The following is a 16,397-nucleotide window of genomic DNA, read 5'->3' on the forward strand; positions in this document are numbered from 1 at the left end:
TGGGAGCGTGCATGGTCAAAGAGTTGGAGAGCAATAGAGATGTCAGAGGGGAGTAGTGAGAGAGGGGCTCACTGAATACCCACCAGGGTAGGTAGTGAAGCTGCAAATCCTTAGCACATCTGAATTCCTGCAGACGCTGGAAATGTAGATCAAAATAAGAGAAACGCAGGTCAGGCAGCATCAATGGAGAGGAATAAACTGTCGATGTTTTGGGCTGGGAAAGGAGGAGGAGGAAGCCAGAGTGACAGGTGAATTGTTTCAGCTGGGTGGAAAGAAGTTCCAGTTGGAAGGTGATAGGTGAAGTCAGGTGAGGGGAATGTGGGTAGGTGGAGGAGGGGGGGTGGTATGAAGTGAGAAGCTGAGCGCTGATTGGTGGAAAAGGCAAAGGGCTGAGGAAGAAGGAATCTGATTGGAGAGAGCAGTGAGTATGGGTGAAAGTGGGGGTTGATGGGCAGCTGAGGACAAGAGAAGAGGTAAGAGTTGTGAATGTGGTGGGGGGCGGGGAAGAGTTCTGGGTGAGTACATGGAGAAAGAGTGGTTCACCTTCCCTGCCTCACCCCTTTCACACATTGCTGCTGTATAACACAGTGTTTATTGCCCAGATGTAGATGGGATAATAAATAATACAGAAGATAAAGTGTCTGGACAGATGGAACAGATATTTCAAAATCTGGTTTGCTACTGCAGGTTTTAAACCTTTATGCCCCTAGGAAGTGGCTAATACTTTTCATCTCACAAGATGAGAGCATAAGCAGATTCCCGTGTGAATTATCTTGTCTCTTGAAGTCCTTGGCAAGAGTTCATAGAACTGTAATATATAACTGTGTCCTTTGGACACTCCAGATTTGTGAATGGAAGATATGATTTGTTTTATTCTTAAACAAGTCCATCAGATGATTTTAAGATGAAGATAAATATGTCCCTCTTGTGAAGAGGGGTTGTTTTTGTTCTAAATAAATGTTGGTGGAGACAGGAAATTTTCCATTGAATAAGTAATTAATGACCGCAAAGTGGAGGAACTTCTTTAGCCAGAGGGTAGTGAATCTGTGGAATTCATTGCCAAGGATGACTGAGGTAGCCAGGTCATTAGATGTATTTAAAACAGAGCTTGACTGGCTTTAGATTAGTCAGGGCGTAAAAGATAACAGGGAAAAGACAAGTTTGAGAAGGGTAATAAATCAGCCATGGGATGGACTGTCAGACCAGACTCGACAGGCTAAACGGCCTAGTCCCTCTCCTATGTTGTCTGATCTTGTGGTCTTTGTACAAACCACTTTTTAAGAATATCTTCTGCTATGTTCCACTTACCATCACTTACTCCAGCAGGAATGCTTCATAACATCTAAAATCATAAAAAGGAAAATACAAAGCATTTCTATAGATATTTACTTTGTTTTTCAGGAAAAAAAACTTATCCCACATTCAGTTGTATTTCACTTTTGTTCTTTTGATTTTTTTAATTGATCAAAGGATCAAAGGAAGTACAGGGGTTTGTCCTGTATTTTTGCGCAGGACGAACAGCAGAGATGCAATGATTCAGCCATAATCCTGTCCATCTGAGGCCGCGGGGCATTATAATCCTGACTGCCTGAGGCCGCAGGGCATTATAATCCTGACACTCTGAGGCCGCAGGGCATTATAATCCTGATCGTTTGAGGCCGCGGGGCATTATAATCCTGACGCTCTGAGACCATGGGGTATTATAATCCTGACGCTCTGAGACCCACATGGCATTATAATCCTGTCCATCTGAGGCCGCAGGGCATTATAATCCTGACCGCCTGAGGCCACAGGGCATTATAATCCCGACGCTCTGAGGCCGCGGGGCATTATAATCCTGACGCTCTGAGGCTGCGAGGCATTATAATCCTGACACTCTGAGGCCGTGGGGCATTATAATCCTGATGCTCTGAGGCCGCGGGGCATTATAATCCTGATGCTCTGAGGCCGCGGGGCATTATAATCCTGACACTCTGAGGCCGTGGGGCATTATAAACAGCCAGCTTCATCACAGGAACAACCCTTCCCACCATTGAGGACATCGTCAGGAAGGCAACATCCATCATTAAAGTCCCTCACCATCCAGGACATGCAAAAACACACACAGAATATAAAACATCAAAACCACAGCGTCATCGAAACAGTCTAGGAATGTTCAGTTTAATTCAGTTCAGTTCAGTTTAATGCTTTGTTGTTCGCTGACTGCAGCTCGTTGAGTGAAAAACTCCAACTCACCAACCCACCTCATGAGACATGCCCTCGAATCCAGGCAACAGCCTTGGCAACCTCTCTGCACCCTCTGTAAAGCTTCTACATCTTTTCTCTAATGAGTTGATGAGATAGGGAAACTTCTTGAATTCTGACTACTTCAGAAGGAAAACAAATACCTGGGCTCTATGTATTATCTTTCACAAGTTCACTTTAAAGAACTTTGCAGTCGATGAGGTGGCCGTGTTCTGCAACCATGTTTGTATAGTAAGGAATGTCGAAATTAATATGCATTTAGCAAGTTCTCAGGAAATGTAACGATGAGGAGATGTAAGAGGAAAAGATGAGGAAAGGAAATGGTTGGGGCAGGTACATGAAACAGCATTTAAAAGGCATGTGGACAGGTACAGTACTGTGCAAAGGTTTTAGGCACATATATAGCTCAGCTGCCTGAGACTTTGGCACTGTATTGTAGTAATTTTATGTATTGCACTGTACTGCTGCCACAAAAAAATTTCATGACATATGTGAGTGATGTTATACATGATTCTCATCTGAGTCACTATTGTGGACTGAGAGTGGGAAGAGAGCAGGGAGTCGTGGTTGGGAAAAGGGGAAGGAAGTGGGAAGGAAGTGGGAAGCATCAGTGTCTCAGGACTGGGTGCGTCTGCACCCGCATCACCTTCCACCCATGGCACTTCTTCCTCACCATTCCCAACGTCCTTTTCTCCCACTAGATTTACAAATAAATATATATACATGTACTTACACAGTATTGTACATGGATAGAAAAGGTTCAAAAAGATACAGCCCAAACATGATTGTAAGAGACTAGCATGGATAAAGATTTTGGTCAGCATAGTCTGGTTGGGCTGAATTGTTGTGATGTTTCTGTGATGTATGAATCGATGACTCTATGACTTAAACGTGGTAGCATGTTTGGAATTGCAGGTTTAACTTGCTGAAATTGTAATAGACATTGCTGAGATCTAATTTGGAGTATTCTGTGCAGTTTTGGTCACCTATCTACTGAAAAGATGTAAATAAGATTGAAAGAGTACAGAGAAAATTTACAAGGACGTTGCTGGGACTTGAGGACTGAGTTATGGAGAAATGTTGAACAGATTAGGTGTCATGGTTCCGTTTGGTTGTTCCCCTTTAACGCTCCTTTCTCCCTGATTATGCCCTAATTTCAGCCATTAGATTTCCAATTGCTGCTAGTTTACTTAATTACAGTACACCTGGTTTGCATCAGAGACTGTGAAATAAGTACGATGGCGTCACTACACAGGTTGCCAGCTTGTTGGTCTATTCTTGTGTGATACTTTGTTCTCTTGTCCGCTTAGAACCGTTAGTTCTAAGTTTAGTTCCAGGTTTTGCTCTAGTTTCAAGATAGTCCCTGTAGATCCCGTCTCCTTGTCAAGATTCCTCCAGTCTACGTTCATGTCTACGCCAGCATCCACAACTCGGTCGATGGGCCAGTGTCCTGCACGTGGGTTCTCCTCAGTCGCCCCGTGCAACATTAGGAGTTTATTCACTAGAATATAGAAGAATGAGGGGAGAATTGATGGAAGTATACAAAATGATGAGAGGTGTGGAGAGGATAAGTGCAAGCAGGCTTTTTCTACTGAGGTTGGGTGAGGCTAGAAGTACAGGTCATGGGTTAAGGGTGCAAATGTTTAAGGAGAACATAAGGGGTAAACTTCACTGGGAGCATCGAACAAGCCACCAGCACAAGTGGTGGATGCGGATTCCATCTCAACATGTAAGGGTAATTTGGATAGTTACATGGTTGGGAAACCACTTCTGTGGAAAAATTTGCCAAGAACGATCATGGTCATGGCAAGACCATGTTCACCCACATCATACGACGTGGCACATAACGAAAGAACGAATATGGGTAGGAGGGGTATGGAGGGCTAAGGTCCAGGCCGGGTTGATAGGACTAGGTAGGTTAATGGTTTGGCATGATTTGTCATATTTTGTACATTGTTTTTGTCAGACTTTGCTATATGTATAGTTTTTCATAAATTTACTGTATTTCTTTATTTTCCTGTAAATGCCTGCAAGAAAATTAATCTCAGGGTTGTAGGTGGTGATACATACATATTTTGACAATAAATTTACTTTGAACTTTGAACTTTTGATCATTAACGTACAAAGAAGGAAAAGGCAACGAGAAACTTAAAGGCTGATTTAGACTGCACCATGACCTGTTTTCCTCTGTTTTCCAAATGCGTAAATCTCAAACGTGCTCACTGTATTCTGCTGGTGTTTTCGCAGTTGTGTTCAGCTGGGGATCAGAAACACATTCAAATCCAACAGCAACTTCTTTGAGGTCTCTCCTCCACAATCCTGTGCCAGGGTCTGGAAGTCTGTTCACTTTACTGTTACAGTTGCACAGTACGTTATTAAGATGATCATAGTTTGTGGTACTTTTATTTTCACAGAAAGATTTTCAATGACTTAGAAGTGTTTATTTTATTATACAAAGGTGTCTTTTTAATTTATTGTGATACAGCGCAGAATAATCCTTCCACCCTTCGAGCCGTGCTGCCCAGCAACCCCTGATTTAACCCTAGCCTAATCACAGGGCAATTTACAATGAACAATTCATTTACTAACCCATGCGTCTTTGGACTGTGGGAGGAAACCAGAGCACCTGGAGGAAACCCACATGGTCATGGGGGGAACGTACAAACTCCTCACAGACAGACAGCAGGAATTGAACCTGGGTCTCTGGAACTGTAAAGTGTTGCACTAACCACTACGTTACCATGTATTACCAGATAACTTTTATTTTTCAAATTTGCAAATACTGTATTGTTACCATGGGACAATTAGATACAGGAGCAGAATTAGGCCACTTGCCCATTGAGTTTGCTCCACTATTTCATCATGGCAGATTTATTAACCCTCTCAACCCCATTTTCCTGCTTTCTCCTCATGACCTTTGACACCCTGACTAATCAAGAACCTATCAACCTCCTCAATGACTTTGCCTCCATAGCCATCTGTGGTAATGAACTGCACAGATTCACCACACTCTGGCTAAAGAAATTCATCCTCATCTCTATAGGGATGCTCTTCTATTCTGAGGCTGTGCCCTCTGGTCCAAGACTCAATAACAGAAAAGATTCTCGAACCTGTTAAAAAATGAATGCATGAAACAGTCGCAGAGAATTTTTCAATGTGTTGTTCACTGCGTATTGGGAGATCACAAAGGCCCAGAACTAATCATCTGTATTAAAATTTAATGGTGCGTTTTGAATCTTTTGAATTCTCTACCCAATAGGGATTAGACTCAAGACATACCGGGGTAATGCAAGAAGGTATAGTTGAGGCAGAAGTTCAGGTTTATTGTCATTCAACCACACACGTGTGTACAGCTAAACAAAACTTTGTTCCCCTGGGGCCACGGTGCACAACACAGTACATATAGTCCCCGACTTCATTGCATCATCATCCCTGGGCCTGACATGGTCACCTGTCAGAAACCTCGAAGCAGGTGGTCATGATAGAACTGACAGTTCCTTGGGAAAGCTGGATTGAGGAGGCGTTTGAGTGTAAGAAAGCTAAAGACCTGGAGCTGGTGGAGCAGTGGCAGAGACAGGGGTAGAGGGCACGATGCGAGCCTGTAGAGGTGGGCTGCAGAGTTCTACTGGCTGCTCGTTCTGCCCCTTGGCATTATGGGACCAGGAACATCACAGGGGCTGCTGAGCGAGCCTCCAGATGGTCATGGATCAAGAGGAGTGACCCACGGACCAAAGCTACTGGCCTGATCAACCCTGGCTAGGTTGCCTGGGCGAGGGTGTCTGATGTTGAAAGATCCAAAACACCCGATGGCCCCAGGTTACATTACTGGTGATGTGTCCCAGCGCAACCTGGGATGTATCTCAGCTCCAACCACACGGCACATACAGTCACAATCCAATACATAACATCAGCACGAATGCCTGAGAGCCTCGGCCTAAAGTCTGAGGTGCATGTTTGCGTAAACAGTATAATGTTACTGACAATGTTATAATGAAACAAACAGGCGTATAAATATGTGAAACAGCGGCAATAAAAGATGAGAGGTGACCTGGATGAGAGTTTATCTGTGAGCTGGGACATTCGGACAGGGTGTACACGTGTGCTGGATGACAGCAGGGTGTTCAGAAGTCTAACAGCCTGGGGAAGAAGCTGCCCCTCTGCCTGGCATTTCTGGTTCTAATTGTGTGGTATCGAATGCCTGACGGCAGAAGGTCAGGGAGATTGAGGGACAGATGGAAGAGATCTTTGACAATGCTGGGGGCACTGCGTATGCAGTTTCAGAGGGGGTTGGCGGGAGGAGGGGAGAGAGATCCCGATGATGTTTTCAGCAGTCAGCCATCCTTACACTAAATACAAGAGCAAGTGCAATGGATAGAATCAATTTCCTCAGATCTTTTTTTAACATGGATTTAATATGGAATATTTGCAGAAAATTCAGGGCACCTGCATGGATTTCCAATGAATTATTTTTCATTCAATTTGCCATTAGTTTGAAGACCATAAGACATAGGAGCAGAATGAGACTATTCGGCCCATTGAGTCTGCTCTGTCATTCCACCATGGCTGATTTATTAACCCCCTCAAGCCCATTTTCATGCCTTCTCCCCGTAACCTTTGACATCCTTACTAATCCAGAAGCCATAAACCTCAACAATAAATATATCCAATGCCTTGGCCTCCACATCAATCCACGGCAATGAATTCCACAGATTCACCACACTCTGGCTCAAGAAATTCCTCCTCATCTCTGTTCTAAATGGACATCCGTCTGTTTTGAAGCTGTGTCCTCTGGTTCTAGACTCCTCTACTACAGGAAACATCCTCTCCATGTCCACTCTATTTTGGACTTTCAATATTCAATAGGTTTAAATGAGATCCACCACCCCAACCATTCTTCTAAACTCCAGTGAGTGGAGACCCGGAGCTATCAAATGCTCCGTATATGAGACCATAAGATATAAGAACATAATTCAATCATTTTGCCCATCAAGTATGTTCCGCCAATTTATCATGGCTGATCCCATTTTCTTCTCAACCCAAACCTCCAGCCTTCTCCCCGTATCCCTTCATACCCTGAACAAGAATCAGTCAACTTCTCCCTTAAATATACATAAAAACTTGGCCTTGGATTGACACAGCTGCCTGTGGCAATGGATTCCACAGATTCACCATTCACTGGCTAAAGAAATCCCTCCTCGTGTCCGTTCTAAAAGGACGCCCCTTTATTCTGAGGCTGTGTCCTCTGGTCTTAGATTCTCCCACCATAGGAAACATCCTCTCCACATCCACTCTATCAAGGCCATTCATCATTCTGTAGGTTTCAATGAGGTCACCCCTCATTCTTCTGAATTCCAGTGAATACAGGCCCAGAGCCATCATATGCTGTCCATATGACAAGCCATTCAATCCCGGAATAATTTTTGTGAACCTCCTTTGAACCCTCTCCAGTTTCAGCACATCCTTTCTAAGATAAGGGGCCCAAACCTGCTCACAATACTCCAAGTGAGGTTCACCAGTGCTTTATAAAGTTTCAAAGTTACATCCTGGCTTTTATATCCTAGTCCTCTTGAAATGGCTAACATTACGTTTGCCTTCTTCAGCTGCAAATTAACCTTTAGGGAATCCTGCACAAGAACTCCCAGTTCCTTTACACCTCAGTTTTTTGTTATTTCCTCTCAATTTAGAAAATAGTAAACCCTTTTATTTCTTCTACCAAAGTGCATGACCATACACCTCCCAACACTGTATTCTATCTGCTACTTCTTTGCCCATTTTCCTAATCTGTCCTTCTGTAGCCTCAAAACTACCTGCCCTTCACCCATCTTCATATGTCTGAAAACATTGCAACAAAGCCATGAATTCCATCCACCAAATCATTGACATATAACATAAAAACAATCGGTCCCAACACAGACCCCAGTGGAACACCACTAGTCACCGGCAGCCAGTCAGAAAAGGCTCCCTTTATCCCCACTCTTTGCCTCCTGCCAATCAGCCACTGCTTTATCCACACCAGAATCTTTCCTGTAACACCATGGGCTCGTAACTTATTAAGCAGCCTCATGTAGAGCACCTTGTCAAAGCCTTTCTAAAACTCCAAGTACACCACATCAACCGATTCTCCTTTGTCTAACCTGCTTGTTACTTCTTCAGAGAATTCCAACAGATTCACCAAGCGAGATATTCTCTGGAGGAAACCATGCTGACTACAGCCTATTTTATCATGTGCCTCCAAGTACCCTGAAACCTCATCCCTAATAATCAACTCTAACATTTTCCCAATCACCGGTGTCAGACTAACTGGCCTATAGTTTCCTTTCTTCTGTCTCTCTTTTTAACAGTGGAGTGACATTTGTAATTTTCCAGTCTTCCGGAACCATTTCAGAATCTCATGATTCTTGAAAGATCATTACTGATGCCTCCACAATCTTTTCAGCCACCTCTTTCAGAACTCTGGATTGTACACCATCTGGTCCAGGTATCTTACTTACCTTTAGACCTTTCAGTTTCCCAAGAACCTTCTCTCTAGTTATGGTAACTTCACACATGTCATGCCTCCTGACACCTGGAACGTCCACCGTACTGCTAGTGTCTTCCACCGTGAAGACTGATGCAAAATACTTATTCAGTTCACCGCCATTTCATTGTCCCCCATTACTACCTCTCCAGCATCATTTTCCAGCGGTCTGATATCCACTCTCGCCTCTCTTTTACATTTTATGGAACTGAAGAAACTTTTGGTATCTTCGTTATTGGTTGGCTTACTTTCATATTCCATCTTTACCTTCTCAATTACTTTTTTTGTTGCTTTCTGCTACTTTTTAACAGCTTTCCAATCCTCTAACTTCCCACTAATTTTTGGTCTATTATATGCCCTCTCTTTGGTTTTTATGTTGGCTTTGACCTCTTGGTAGCCAATGTTGTGTCATCTTTCCTATAGAATACTTCTTCCGCTTTGGGATGTATATATCCTATGCGTTCTGAATTACTTCCAGACCTTCCAGCCATTGTTCTGCCATCATCGCTGTTAGTGTTCTCTTCCAAACAATTCCAGCCAACTCCTCTCTCATCCCTCTGTAATTCCCTTTACACTGTAATATTGATATACCTCCTTCTCAAATTTCAGGGTGAATTTGTTCATATTATGATCACTTGCCCCTAACAGTTCTTTTACCTTAATTCTGGTTCATTGCACAATTCCCAATCCAGAATAGAATAGCTCTCGTGGGCTCTAAAATGCCATCTCTTAGGTGCTCTAGAAGATCCTCCTCCTGGAATCCAGCACCAATCTACCTGCATATTGAAGAACCCCATGACCATTGTAATATTGACCCTTAGGGATGAATTTTCTGTATTCCATTGCAATTTGTAGACCACATCCTTACTACTGTTTGGGGCTCTGTATACAGCTCCCATCAGGGTCTTTTCACCCTTGCTGTTCCTTAGCTCTATCCACAGTGTTTCAACATCTTCTGACCTTATGTCACCTCTATCTAATGATTTAATTTCATTTTTACCAACAAATCAATATCCACTCTCACCTCTCTTTTGCTCTGTACGTACCATAAAAATCTTTTGGAATTGTTGTTGATATCATCGTCTAACTTACCTTCTCATATCTAATCTTTTCTCTCCTCGTGCTTTTTGAGTTGCCTTCTGGTGCTGTTAGCTTCCCAGGGAAAACAAAATACAATAGAATTGATGAAAAAAATGTGCAGAAGAAGACAATCTGTGCAAATAAAAATGATGTTGAGAACATGAGTTGCAGAGAGTCCATGAAAGGGAGTCTGTATTTTGTGGAGTTAGTTCAGTGTTGCGGTCAACGACGTTATTCCCGCTGGTTCGGAAACCTGATGGTTGAGGGATAATAACTGTTCCTGAACCTTGTGGTGTGGGACCTAAGGCGCCTTCACCACCTGCCTGATGGTAGAAGTGAGAAGAGGGAAGGACTGGATGGTGGGAATCCCTGATGATGGATGCTGGTTTCTTGTGACAGTGCTCCTTGTAAATGTAAAACAAACGAGAAAATCTGCAGAAGCTGGAAATCCAAGCAACACACACAAAATGCTGGAGGAACTCAGCAGGTGCTGGATGGTGGGGAGGGAAGATCTGCAATCTGCACGTAGTCATTCTTTGTTACTATCCTAAACCTTTCATAGTGAGGGAGAGGGTTATGTAAAGATGCTGTTACTTCACGCCTTCAAATATTGACTTGAGCCCACACCTCAGAAAATGACTGACTATCTCTGGCTGGAACAGTTACTCCAATTCAAAATGTGCATTATTTTATCATTTATTTATTTATTTTATTTTGATCCGCAGTACAGTCCCAGACCCCCCCAGCCCCGTGTGCCCACATCACCCAACTACACCCAGAACTAATTAACCTACTAACCCATAGGTCTTTGGAAAGTGGGAGGAAAGCTGATCACACGGAGGAAACCTATGTGGTCACAAGGAGAACGTACAAACTCCTTACGGTCAGTGATGGAATTGAACCCGGGTCATCAGCACTGTCATAGCGTTACATATCTCACAATCCCAGTTTTGCTGTAGTGTTTGCATAAAGCCTGATTGAAGATGCCTGATTGTGATCTATTGCCCTCCTAGCTGTAAGAAATGACCGGAACAAAAAGAAGAAGGAGACACCGAAGCAAGAATGTTCAGAAAGCTACACCATGACGGCAGAATTAGAGGATCTAATTGAAAAGATTCGCAAAGCCCACCAGGAGACCTTCCCTTCTCTCTGCCAGCTGGGGAAATATACTACAGTAAGTATTGAGCCACAAATATTTGTTGCTATGCATTCAGTGCTTAATTGCACGATATGATTGAGAAGAGGTTGTTATATCAAAAGTATAACTGGTTTGTGATTGTGTTAAAATCAGAAAATCTAACAAAGATATTGAATCAGAATTGGGTTTATTGTCACTGATGTATGTGTGAAATTTGTTGTTTTGAGGCAGCAGTACAGTGCAAACTATAAATTATAACAGGAAATACATGGATGTTGGGCATTGACCACGGATGTTGCAGCTGTCTACATGTTACACAAGCCAGGGCAGTACGATGTGGAGAGCAAGCTGTTGTCCGTGCAGCAGGCTCCCCCTCTCCATGCAGCTGATAAACCCAAAGGAACCTCAGGGACCGATACAGTCGGCAGAAGTGGTGTTGCAGGAGTTGCCCATCAGCATTGAACTCAACGTGAGTCTGCCTTAGGGACTCCCAACTCCCAAAACCTTCCCCATGAGTGCGTATAGCCGCAAGGTAACAGAGGTTTGAGATTAGAGTTTTCCTTCTCGATAAACTGCCAGCCATGGCTGGCAAGCCCCAACTGCCCGAAACGTCTGGTTGTAAGGTGCCAGTAATCCACCTTTGCCCCTTCTCTTGTCAGTAGAAATGGTTCGACCGGGCTTAGTAGCTAAGCCACTCATGAAGGCCAGGAGCTCAGAGACTACTTGAGGCGTATGCCATTTGGGAGCATTTAATAGGTAGCGGGAGCTTATCCCCACTACAACCCCCAACTATCTGCTCATTAATGAAAATATCTAATCAGTCAATCATGTGGCAGCAACTCAATGCATAAGAGCATGCAGACATGGTCAAGAAGTTCAGTTGTTGTTCAGACCTGACATCAGAAAGGAGAAGAAATTTGATCTAAGTGGCTTTGACCATGGAATGATTGTTGGTGCCAGACAGGGTGGCTTGAGTATCTCAGAAACTGCTGACCTCCTGGAATTTTCACACTCTACAGGCTCTAGAGTTTACAGAGGATGGTCTGAAAATCAAAAACCATCCAATGAGCTGCAGTTCTGTGGGTAAAAATGCCTTGTTAATGAGAGAGGTCAGAGGAGAATGGCCAGACTGGTTCAAGCTGAAAGGAAGGCAACAGTAACTCAAATAACCATACGTTACAGCGGTGGTGTTCAGAAGAGCATCTTTGAATGCACATGTCGAACCTTCAAGCGGATGGGGTACAGCCGCATAAAACCACACCGGGCTCACTCCTATACCTTCAACCTAATTTTAATCATTAGAGATTCTGCAGATGCTGGAAATCCTGAGCAACATACATACACAAAAAGCTGGAGGAACTCAGCAGGTTAACCTAAATCATCTGCGGGATACCTGCTCAGTGAAATGACTTCTGGAAAAAAAATGAAGGATTAAAGCACACACAGAGATGGGGCAACAGAGAATGTGATTGATCCTGTGAAAGAGAACAAAGGTTGTGTTGAAGTCATTCAGTTAGAGGCATTTGCCTCCAGAACACCTGACAGAACTTCAGACTCAGATTCATTTATTTATCGCATTTATGTCAAAATATACCTTGAAGTCTGTTGTTTGCATTGACAAGCAACATACCAGAGGGTATGCTGGGAACAGCCCATAAGTGTTGCCACACATTCTGGCATCAACATAACATGCCCACAGTGCTCAGCAGAACAACACAGAATATAACAAACAACAAAAATAACAATAGTAAATCAGGCCCCTTTCCTCCCTCCCACACACCCACATACACTGGTGTGGAAGGTCTCCGCATTCTCCAGACCTTCTTTGAAAAGGTCAACCAACATGTGACCAAGTACGTACCCAATCAGGAAGCAGTCTGGAGGATCACTGCTCAGACATTGCATATCAGCCTATGAGTTTGCTACTTTGATTCAGTTGCACTGAATTGGTCCAACACTTGCAAGAGTAAATATAAACTGTAAATAAATAACCTGTTATCTCCCTGGCTAATTTGCTAATCTGTGCATTCCAAATGAATTTGCTGAAACACTCTTTCCATTTGTACTTAGTCAGTAGGATTTGGTAATTCTTAAACACGAGAAAGTCTGCAGATGCTGGAAATCCAAAGCAACACACACAAGATGCTGGAGGAACTCAGCAGGTCAGGCAGCATCCATGGAAATGAATAAACAGTCAATGTTTTGGGCCAAGACCTTTCTTCAGGACCTTTCTTCCCCCTTCCTTCCCTGTCCTGCTGAAGGGTCTCGGCCCAAAATATCGACTGTTTATTCATTTCCACAGATGCTGCCTGACCTGCTGAGTTCCTCCAGCATTTTGTGTGTGTAGTTTTGGTAATTTGCCCCCTATTCCCACTGAGAAATACGATGCTGACATTAACCCTGAGTTCACCGATGCTTAATCTTTCCAATCAGGTGACTGCAAAATAACATTACTTTCAGCCTTTAAGCTAATTATCCATCTGTTTCTCATTTTCTCCCATAGTCTGTTGTTTTCCTGACACACATAAAATATAAAATCAACCCTATTATGGCACAGACAATAGTACTGATGAGGAACAAAACCTTGGGATCAAACTTTTGGAATGAATTACTTTTAAATGGGCCCTAAATCTCACCAGAGACAGGAATCAGAATCAGGTTTATTATCACTAACATATGCTGTGAAATTTGTTGCTTTGCAACAGCAGCAAAGAGTTATACATTTAAAAAAATTACTCTAAGTTACAATAATAAATACATATATATGTAGTGCAAGAAGTGAGGTAGTGTTCGTGGGTTCATTGTCTGTTCAGAAATCTGATGGCAGAGGGAAAGAAGCTGTTACTAAAATGTTTTATGTGTTCCTATAAGCTGATGGGAATGAGAAGAGGGCATGTCTTGGGAGATGAGTGTCCATAATGCTGGATGCAGGAAAAATACGTTGAGCATCATACAGTCCTTTTAAAAAAGGTTTACCACAGAAAGCCTCGTTAATAAACAGAAAGAGGAAAATTTTGAGAGGATTTAACAATTTAGGTATTTTAGGGACTAAAACTGACCATTTTTTTTTCATGTATGGGCTGGTTTTGCTAGTTTAAATTAGTGAAGAACCCTTGCAATATATTTCCTGAAGCTGCCTCTAGCCCAGGACCTGGGCTCATTAAAACCGATCTCTTTGATCAAATGTTTAGTATTCTCCCCTGATAATTCCTTTTGTGGTTGTGTGGTAGATTCCATCTGTTGCACTCCTACAATGCACTTGGCTTTGCTTTGTTTCATTAAGAGTAGGTACAAAGATATGCGGACAATCCAGTACTTAGTCATGCTGTCTCATGGTTCCAGGGAGCCAGGCTCGAACCTCACATCAGGTATTGTCTGTGTGGAGTTTCACCCATTTCCCCTGGATGCCTGGGTGTTTCCATTTCCTCCCAGAGGAAGATTCCTATAGTGGGGGGAGAAAAGGACCAGAGGCACAGTCTCAGAATAGAGGGGCATCCATTTTGAACAGAGATGATGAGGAATTTACTCAGCTAGAGGGCGATGATTCTGTAGATGGCTTTGGAGCAATACTTAAAGCAGAGGTTGATAGGTTCTTGATTAGTAAGGCTGTCAAAGATTATGGGGAGAAGGCAGGAGAATGGGATTCTAGTCCGCTGTGTCATTCCATCATGGCTGAAGAAATGGCAGAGCAAACTAGAAGGACAGAATAGCCTAATTCTGCTCCTATATCATCCACAATAGATTCATCTCCATAAGACCATAAATCCATAAGATATAGGAGCAGAATTAGGCCATTTGACCCACCTAGTCTGTTTCAGTATTCAATCATGGCTCTTCCTTTTTTCCTCTCCTCAGCCCCACACCCTGATCTTCTTCCCATAACATTTGATGCTGTGTCTAATCAAGAACCTATCAAGCTCTGCCTTAAATACACCCAACGACCTGACCTCCACAGCTGCCTGTGGTGAGAAATTCCACAAATTCACCACCCTCTGGCTGAAGAAATTTCTCCACATCTGTTTTAAATGGATGCCCCTCTATCCTGTGCCATCTTGTCCTAGACTGCCCTACCATGGGAAACATCCTTTCTACATCTACTCTGTCTTTCAAAATTCAAATGGTTTCAATGAGATCCCCCCTTGGCCTTCTAAATTCCAGCGAGTACAGACTGAAGGCTATCAAATGCTCCTTGTATGATAACCCTTTCATTCCCATAATCAACCTTGTGAACCTCTTCTGACCCCTCTGCAATGCCAGCACATCTTTTCTAAGATGAGGAGCCCAAAACTGTTCACAATACTCAAGGTGAACCCTCACCAGTGCCTTATAAAGCCTCAGCATCACATCCTTGCTCTTGTATTCTAGACCTCTTGAAATGAATGCTAACATTACATTTGCCTTCCTCACCACTGGCTCTGCCTGCAAGTTAACCTTTAGGGTGTTCTGCAGAAGGACGCCCAAGTATCTTTGCATCTCAGATTTTTGGATTTTCTGTTGTTTAGAGCATAGTTGCACACTTATTTCTTCTATCAAAGTGCATGACCATGCATTTTCCAACATTCTATTTCATTTGCCACTCTCTTGCCCATTTTCCTAATCTGTCTAAGTCCTTTTGCAGCCTGTTCCAACTCCTTCTTTCTGGTAGGCGCTTTAGATCACTGTATGCCAAGACAAACAGGTACAAGAACAGTTTCTTTCCGTATGCCATCAGTCTTATGAACACTTGAATTTTTGTCTATTATAAACCAAGTCCACCTGTACATACACAGGTATACCTCATTGTATATAGTTCACGATTACTTGCACTATTGTTTTGCTTGCTTTTTGATTCTGAACAGCGAGAGATCAGGGAAACCGGCATCAAATTCCCTGTATGTGTCCACATACTTGGCGATAATAAAGGATTCTGATTCTGATTCTGATCTGTTTCCTTAACACTATCTGCCCTTCCACCAACTTTTGTATCATCTGCACACTTGGCAACAAAGCCATCTATTCCATCATCTAAATCATTGACATACATCATAAAAAGAAGTGGTCCCAACACCAACCCCTGCGGAACACCACTAGTCACTGGCAGCCAACCGGAAAGGGATCCTTTTATTCCCATTCACTGCATCCTCCCAATCAGCCAATGCTCTAACCATCTCCAATGGGATCTCACCACCAGGCACACCCTTTCCAACTTCCCCTCCACTTTTCGCTTTCTGCAGGGTTTGCTCCATATGTGATGTCCTTTCATCCCACCCTACTGATCTCCCTCCTGGTACTTATCCTCACAAGCGGAACAAGTGTCATACCTGTCCCTACACCTCCTCCCTCACTACCATTCAGGGCCCCAGACAGTCCTTCCAGGCGAGGGACACTTCATGTGTGAGTCTCTTGGGGTCATCTACAGTATCTGGTGCTCCCAGTGTG

At 43.2% G+C, this 16,397-nt stretch overlaps 1 protein-coding gene across 4 annotated transcripts in view; it reads left to right on the forward strand.

Moving 5' to 3' along the window:
- The window catches only part of LOC140212405 (retinoic acid receptor beta), a 273,300-nt gene that overhangs the window by 185,351 nt on the left and 71,552 nt on the right, over positions 1-16,397 (forward strand). For all 4 annotated transcript variants that reach the window (XM_072283157.1, XM_072283156.1, XM_072283158.1 and 1 more), the window contains one exon: positions 10,855-11,015. In XM_072283157.1, the coding sequence (XP_072139258.1) occupies positions 10,855-11,015 (161 nt within the window). The remainder of the gene's footprint in view (positions 1-10,854; positions 11,016-16,397) is intronic.

Source organism: Mobula birostris, chromosome 19 (assembly GCF_030028105.1).
Source record: "Mobula birostris isolate sMobBir1 chromosome 19, sMobBir1.hap1, whole genome shotgun sequence".
NCBI classification, from domain to species: Eukaryota; Metazoa; Chordata; class Chondrichthyes; order Myliobatiformes; family Myliobatidae; genus Mobula; species Mobula birostris.